The following is an 8196-nucleotide window of genomic DNA, read 5'->3' as shown; positions in this document are numbered from 1 at the left end:
CAAGCGGCTCGGTGGCGCGGTAGTTTGCCTGCTGAGGGAAGGACGCCTGTCGCTGCTTGCCCACTAGGCAGGCGTCGTAGACCTGCTCGGAGTGGTGGATGAGGGGCATGCCCTGGACCATGTTCTGTCGTGCCAGCCTCTCGAGCCCGTCGAAGTGTTGGTGCCCGAAGCGCGCATGCCAGCACCACGCCTCGTCCCCGGAGTGTGCAACGAGGCAGACGGGGTTGGCGAGCTAGAGCTGGGCGATGTAGAACCTGTTGCGGGAGCACGGCACTTTGGCCGGGATGCGGTGCCGACGATCGCGCACCGTCATGACGCTGACTTCGACGTGCGTGGGGCAGCCGTTCTCATCGAGCTGACCGATGGAGACGATGTTGCTCTTGAGCCGCGGGATCCAGTACACGTTGATGAGTGCACGGTGTCCGTCCTCGGCCGCGGCGAATAGGACGGTGCCCCCCCCCCCTTGGATTGCCACGAGCGAGCCATCCTCAAACTTGATTGGGCCACGAACGCCCTTGTCCAGCTCGGCAAACGCCGCCTCGTCACCGGTCATGTGGTTCGACGCACCCGTGTCGAGGTACCAGGCCGCTTCCTGATCTCCGGGAGCACGGCAAAGTTCCACGCGGGCGCGTGACTCGTTGAGGAAGACGACCTCCTCGCCCGCTCCAGCGCGCGGCGTGACAGCCGCAGTTGTCAGGGAGGTCTCCTCGATCATCAGCAGACCCAGATCGTCGTCCTCTCCTGCTTGGCCTTGTGCAAGGAGGGCCTATTCCTCCTCGTGTTTCTTCTTGCAGCAGTCCCGGGCCCAGTGGCCGGCGTTACCGCAGTAGTGACATTTGTCATGGTCCGCATCGCCGCCGCCACCGCTCTTTCCACCACCGGCGTCAGTGCCGGCAGGGGACTTGCCTTTTCCGCCGCGTCCACTGCTGCGGCCACGCCCTTGCTCGCGCGCTTGTGCGCCTGACGAGTTGCTGCCGCTGGCGCCGTTGTTCGCCATGCGCTTCTTGTACGCATGCCAATCCTCCAGAGTCATTAGGAGGCGACCGGCGTCCTCGCCGCCGCCGTCCTGGTCGAGGCGTCCCTCCGCTACCTTGAGCCGTCCAGTGAGCTTCTCCACCGTCAGGGTATCGAGGTCGACCAATGTCTCGATGGAGAGTGCCACCTGAGCGTATTTGCGGGGCACAACACGAAGGAACTTACGTACCACACGTGTGTACCCGACGGGATCACCGTGGATGGAGAGGTTGTTGACGAGCCTGGTGAGCCTCATCGCAAAGTCGTCAACGTTCTCGCCGGGCTTGAAACGGATGTCCTCAAACTCTCGACGGAGGCCCTGGGCCTTGGCCTCGTGCACGGCGGTCGAGCCCATCCGCATGGTCTTGATGGCGTCCCAGGCCTGCTTCGCTGTCTCCTTCGTAGAGAGGACCGCGAGCATCTCCGGCGGCACCACCCAGGCGACAGCCTCCAGAGCGGTACGGTCGTCGTGGTAGTCAGTGATTCCTATGGTGACGGCGTCCCATAGCTCGCGAGTCTGCAGGATGGCTCTCATCAGTAAAGACCAGTCGCCGTAGTTGCTCCGGGTCAGTGTTGGGAACACCGTCGGGAGGGCCACCTCGCGTCTCTGCACCACCGGTGCGGCGACCTCGCGCCCGCAGACGGTGCGGCTATGCCTAGCCCTGGGAGACCGCGACAGCGTGCGCCCATGCGTCGGCGACAGAGTCCGGGACCCGCCGTCGGAGTCCTTCCGCGACCCATCGCCGGAGCCCTTCCGGGGCTCCTTGCTTCCCGCCATGATGGTCGGATCGCACTAACGGCTCTGATATCAATTGTAAGCACCGATCGTAATCACACAAATGCGTGAGAGCTCGGGAGACAGTGATTTTGCGTTGCAAACTCTTGCAACTTTTCTGCATTTATCTTCTCCTCTTATTCTGTTACAGAAGGGAAACGAGGCCACTAACAGCCCGAGAAACCACCCCACGCCGAACCACAACAATCGCGCCATCCCACGATCCAGCTCGTGCGGGGTGTGGACTACTTCTAAGGAAGAAAAAACTTCCTAACAAACTTATATACTCAGCTGACTAATCAGCGTTTATTTTCTGCTAAGACTGAAACGACGAACACGGAAGGTTTAAGTCCACAGTAGGATGGGGATCGGCCTTGTTCTTGAAGGGGAAACGTGTCCTTCACTGTGAGACAGTGTTCAAGCGGCGGATCCTTCTTTATCACCGGGAGAAACGGAGCAGCGTGTGGGCTCATGATGTGCACGATCACCTTGGTGCCTAGCATCTCATTCACCTATCGTTCGGTCTCGTCCTCTAGTAAGGGTGAGTATCATCAATACAACCACGTTTTGATCGGTGTCGTGCCTGGCTCTGACAGCGCGGCATGTTGTCAACAGCGCGTGGTCATACTGACGGCATGACAGCAGTGTCGAGCATGGCCTGCATGTAAATCTGGGAGTGGTTTTAGAAAAACTGGTTGAAATGGTTTGGATTTTTATTATGGGCTTGACTGGTTTAGGTTTTATTGGGCTGAGGCTTTCCTTAGTTCGGTTTGGTTTGGGTTTGGAGAGAAACCAGTTTGGGTTAGTTGGTTATGGGCTGAAACCATTTGATGTATTATGGGCTACAAACTGTGGGTACAACCCGGTTCTCTGGTATGGGTTCATTGCCTTCGACTGCTCCCAACCCAAGTACCCAACCCACGCGCCGCCCCCTGTCTCTTCCGTCTTCGCCCTCGCCACCGCCCGCACGCTCCCATGTCTCTTCCCCCTCGTCGTCCCTTCCTTGCGCCACCGCCTCGCCTTCCCCCTCCGGCGCCGCCCCCTCCTTGGTACAGAAGATCCGACATGAGCTACCCCGAGCTGGCCCTCCCATCGTTGCTGCCGCTCCTCCCCGTCCGTTAGGGTTGAGGTCGCCGGGCCGTCTCCGCCGCTCCACCTTCCCTCTGCCGGCAACCGGCAGGTACCCCTCTCTCTCTCTCTCTGACCGGCTACTGCAATCTCCCTCCCTTTCTTGCTTTCTTTCAACTAGATCCATTCGACATTCATATTCCCTGCCCAGTTATCTGAAAGTTCGGTTCGGAATTCAGTTAAGAGACGAAGATTCAGAAATCAGAATTCTACGCAACAGCCAATCTGCATCGATCATTAAACAGTATGAATCCATTCTTCCCGAGAGGCAAGTTGCTTGCTGGATCCCAACCTGCATGTTCATCATGTTCTGCTCTGCTCTGTTTCCCCCCTCTGCATCTCTAGGTCTGCATGTATGTATGTATGGTGCTGATGTGGCAATTGGTCAATATACATCATTAGAGTGGGAAAGTTGAAATTGTGCTTGCCAACCAGTCTCAATCCATTACCTGTAGCTTAATCATCATCATCTTCTTCCCAAATACCACCTCTACTCATGCCTGTCTCCAAACAAGCACTACTATTATTATCATTATTTATTTTGGAAGGATGTTACATTGTTGTCACGAATTTTAAATAGCCAGTTCATCCATGGAGCTTGGCATGTTGCATGATGCACTTTAGTATCAGTGTTCATTAGTGAAATTCTGCACTTCAGTATGATTTTAAGAGTGATTTGGGAAGTATCAGTGTTCAGCATTTGCTTCAGATATCATTGCTTCTACACTTCCTGTGGTTATTTGGGAAGTATGCCAATTCTGCACTTTAGTGAAATTCTGCCATTTTAAGAGTGATTTGGGAAGTATCAGTGTTCAGTGATGGGCCATCTTCAGTGGTTATATATTGATAGAGACCTCACTTGATGTTATCATGACCAACTGTGCTTTCGGGGGTTGTTTCAATATTTTGCTTCATGGGTTATATGCATCCATAACATCCTCACTTCAGGTCTCTATCTTCAGTGATGGGACACCTTTGCCGAATCTCTGTGGTTATATATTTTTCTTCTAGCCCAGAATTATTAATTTTAATTCTTGTCAAAATCATGCCTCTATATATAGTGTAGGCATGCATGCTAGACACTCTAGTTTGTATAAAGAACAATGATAATTATTATTCTAAAACCACTTACTATTCCATAATACCTGGAGTTGGCTAGTGAGTTGGAACGATGAGAGTGCTGATTCCACATTTTAGGAACCTTCTTGCTCTATATTCTACCATTTTCTAACAGTAACTTTCCACATTGTAGGATCGAAAGTATGTCTAGAGGGGGGTGATTAGACTACTTGACCAAATAAAAATCTAGCCTTTTCCCAATTTTAGTTCTTGGCAGATTTTAGCTATCTTAGCACAAGTCAAGCAATCTCCACACAATTCAAGCAAGCATGCAAAAGAGTATATGAGCAGCGGAAAGTAAAGCATGCAACTTGCAAGAATGTAAAGGGAAGGGTTTGGAGGATTCAAACGCAATTGGAGACACGGATGTTTTTGTCGTGGTTCCGATAGGTGGTGCTATCGTACATCCACGTTGATGGAGACTTCAACCCACGGAGGGTAACGGTTGCGCGAGTCCACGGAGGGCTCCACCCACGAAGGGTCCACAAAGAAGCAACCTTGTCTATTCCATCACGGCCGTCGCCCACGAAGGACTTGCCTCACTAGCGGTAGATCTTCACGAAGTAGGCGATCTCCTTGCCCTTACAAACTCCTTGGTTCAACTCCACAATCTTGTCGGAGGCTCCCAAGTGACACCTAGCCAATCTAGGAAACACCACTCTCCAAGAAATAACAAATGGTGTGTTGATGATGAACTCATTGCTCTTGTGCTTCAAATGATAGTCTCCCCAACACTCAACTCTCTCTCACAGGAATTGGATTTGGTGGAAAGAAGATTTGAGTGGAAAGCAACTTGGGGAAGGCTAGAGATCAAGATTCATATGGTTGGAATGGAATATCTTGACCTCAACACAAGTGTAGGTGGTTCTCTCTCAGAAAATGTGTATTGGAAGTGTAGGTATGTTCTGATGGCCTTCTCCATGAATGAAGAGTGGGTGGAGGGGTATATATAGCCTCCACACAGAATCTAACTGTTACACACAATTTGCCAAACTCGGTCGGACCGATTCAGCAAACCTAGTGACCGTTAGGATTTTCGGTGGGACTGAGATGCAACTCGGTAGGACCGATATGGTTAGGGTTAGGGCATAACGTAATCTCGGTGTGACCGATTACACAAACTCGGTGGGACCGATTTTGGTAATAAGCTAACCAGAGAGTTGGTCAGGTAAACTCGGTGGGACCGATTCGCTCATCTCGGTGAGACCAAAGTGTTACAAAAGGGAAACAGAGAGTTTACATTGCAATCTCGGTGGGACCGATCGCTCATCTCGGTAAGACCGAAACGTTACGAAGGGAAACAGAGATTACAATCCCATCTCGATGAGACCGAGATCCCTATCGGTGAGACCGATTTGCCTAGGGTTTGTGGCAGTGGCTATGACATTTGAAACTCGGTGGCGCCGGATAGAAAGAATCGGTGGGGCCGAGTTTGACTTTTGGTTTAGGTCATATGTGGATGTGGGAAGGTAGTTGAGGGTTTTGGAGCATATCACTAAGCACTTTGAGCAAGCAAGCCATTAAGAAACACCTCATCCCTCCTTGATAGTATTGGCTTTTCCTATAGACTCAATGTGATCTTGGATCACTAAAATATAAAATGTAGAGTCTTGAGCTTCAAGCTTGAGCCAAACTTTTTGTCCTTAGAATTTTGAGGGATCCACTTTCCTTATCCATGCCATGCCATTCATTGAGCTTTTCCTGAAATATTAATATTGGAATAATGTTAGCTCAATGAGCTATATGTTGTTAGGAATTACCAAAACCACCCAGGGATAGTTGCACTTTCAATCTCCCCCTTTTTGGTAATTGATGACAACATATAGATCAAAGCTTCGACAAATGATAATAAGAGTGAAAGATATTGTCGCTTTGAGAAGTATGTGAAAAGCAAGAGCTCCCCCTAAATTTGTGCATATCTTAAGATTTGCTTTGGACTAAAAATGCACAATGAGTTAGGATCATGGGTTACTCTTCCATGTCACATACATCTTGGTGGAGCGCTCAAAATGATAAGAATTAAATACATGCACTCATCACCAAGCAAAGTGAATGATCATATAAGGATAAGTAAGATAATATCATCTAACAAGTATAAGTGTAGCTTATGATCAACCACATGATCATCAATGTCTCACAGATAATAGCATAGTATCTCAAGCAATCAAAAGACAGACAAAGTTCAATCACCAAAGCAAGAGAGAATAAAAAGCAACTCTCTCTCTCGAAGCCTATGATCTATACATTTTTCTCCCCCTTTGGCAACAATTTACCAAAAAGTTCATAGAAAATGCATAGCACTAAAATGTCTCTTAGGCTTGGTCTTCAGGTGGTGGTGTCCGGAGAACGCCAAGGACGAAGGCTTCAGTTGATGTGGATGGAGCTGAAGGAGTTGGTGCTGGAGCTGGTTGCGCTGGAACTGTAGCTGGTGTAGATGAAGTGACTCTAGTGTCTGGAACAGGCACTGCAGCAGACCTCTGAGCTCTAGGCACTCTGGCAAATGCATCAGTGGTTGTCTTTCCCTTCCTCTCCTGCATATCATCTTGAAGTTGCTTCACAACTGACTGAATCTCAGTTACTTTGACATCTAAATCATAGAATTTTTGTTCCACAATTCTTTCCAAGCTCTCCTGGTTTTGAGTCAGGGTGGCCAGTCCCTTCTCAATCCTCAGAGTTGATGCTATCAAGTAACCAAGCTGGTCCTGCTTGCTTTTCAAAAAGTACTCAGATGCCTCCTCTTGAGTTGGCATCTTGGCAGCCTTCTCTTTCTTTGCTTTCTCCTTCTTCTCTTGAGCTTGTATTGATGATGGTTCATTCTCATTCATCACAACTTGATTGTCCTCAAAGTCAGGATAGATAGGCAAGTGTTCCTTATCCAACAAGTATGTGCATGTGCCCATCTTTGAGTTTATCAACTCCTGGATTTGTGGGGCATATCCACAACTTCTTTTCTGGTCAGCTGCAGTCCTCTTGATAGTCTCAACTATAAGGCTCATGACCTTGAACTTCTGTGGCACATCAAATATATGTAGCAAGTTAATTGCATGGCCTCTGATCATTCTGTGATCACCAAACTTGGGCAAGAGAGTGTGCCTAAGGATCCAATTGATTGTAGGCAGCCCTGACAGCAAGTGTTTTACTGACCCAAACTGGTGAGTCTCAAGATCATCTTCAGGAATCTCCTTGTACATGTTTGCCATAGAGTTGTGATCCATCTTCTTCTTGGCATAGACATCCAGGTCATCTTCTTCTTCCTTAGGAGCATTGATCAGATTTGTCCATTCCTCAATAGTTGAGTGGTACCTTGTACCTTCAGACATCCATAATATCCTGCCATCTGGATAGAAGTGTGTTGTGGAGTAGAATTGCATTATGAGCTCCTCATTCCACTTTGTGAGCTTCTGCCCAACAAAGTCTGCAACTCCACAAGCACTGAAGCTGTCAAACACACCAGGATAGTGTTCCTCATTTTCCTTGATATACTTCTAGTCGACCCACCTCATTTCACACACTATAGGCTTCTTGTCCAACAACACTGTCTCATAGAAGTCCTGTTGTTCCTTTGTGTGGAACCTGTAATCAACAGTAGTCCTTCTCCTGGTAGCATATGGATCTATCTCTCTCCATAGCCTCAACCCTGAGTCTCTCCTGATCTTCATGTTCTCAACCACAGGATGAGCATCATTATGGTCTGGAATCTTGGGTTTGAGCTTTCTCAGGACTTGTCCTTCATCATCTTCATCAGCAGCAACTTCAGGCACTGGGGCCTTGTTCTTCTCAGCAGCTGGTATACTCCTGGTATTCCTCTTAGGTGCACTCTTGGGCTTGGAGGCTGCTTTGGGTGCTTCTTTGGGCTTTGATGAAGCAGCCCCTGTCCTGATAGCATCACCCATAAGCTTCTGGGCCTTAGGTGCTGGTGCAGCAACCTCTTCTTCCTCTTCCTCTTTAGAATCTCTCATGATTGAGGATCTCCCAAGCACTCTAGCAGTGGTCTTTTTGATCCTCTCCTTCCTCTTCTTCCCTTCTGCAGCAGCCTCTTTGGGTTCAGACCCCAAAGGGACTTGAGTAGATGCTCTGGCCTTAGACATTGGAATTCTCTTTGCAGGGACCTTTTGCTTCATGCCTGGCTTGGTGGCAGCAGCGGTGCTATATTCCTTCTT

At 49.3% G+C, this 8196-nt stretch overlaps 1 protein-coding gene across 1 annotated transcript; it reads right to left on the bottom strand.

The window, feature by feature from the left end:
- Positions 1 to 766: 766 nt before the first annotated feature.
- Positions 767 to 1792, bottom strand: LOC147980387 (uncharacterized). The gene has a single exon (XM_087515587.1). The coding sequence runs from the start codon at positions 1790 to 1792 to the stop codon at positions 767 to 769; it is 1026 nt and encodes a 341-aa protein (XP_087371713.1).
- Positions 1793 to 8196: the final 6404 nt, after the last annotated feature.

Source organism: Triticum urartu, chromosome 3A (assembly GCF_056163025.1).
Source record: "Triticum urartu cultivar PI428250 chromosome 3A, HENAU_Tu73, whole genome shotgun sequence".
In the NCBI taxonomy this organism is placed as follows: Eukaryota; Viridiplantae; Streptophyta; class Magnoliopsida; order Poales; family Poaceae; genus Triticum; species Triticum urartu.
This window is presented reverse-complemented; position numbering and strand designations above follow the sequence as displayed.

Excerpts from the sequence above, each read along its gene's own strand:
- LOC147980387 (XM_087515587.1), bottom strand. The coding sequence starts at position 1,792 with ATGGCGGGAAGCAAGGAGCCCCGGAAGGGCTCCGGCGATGGGTCGCGG.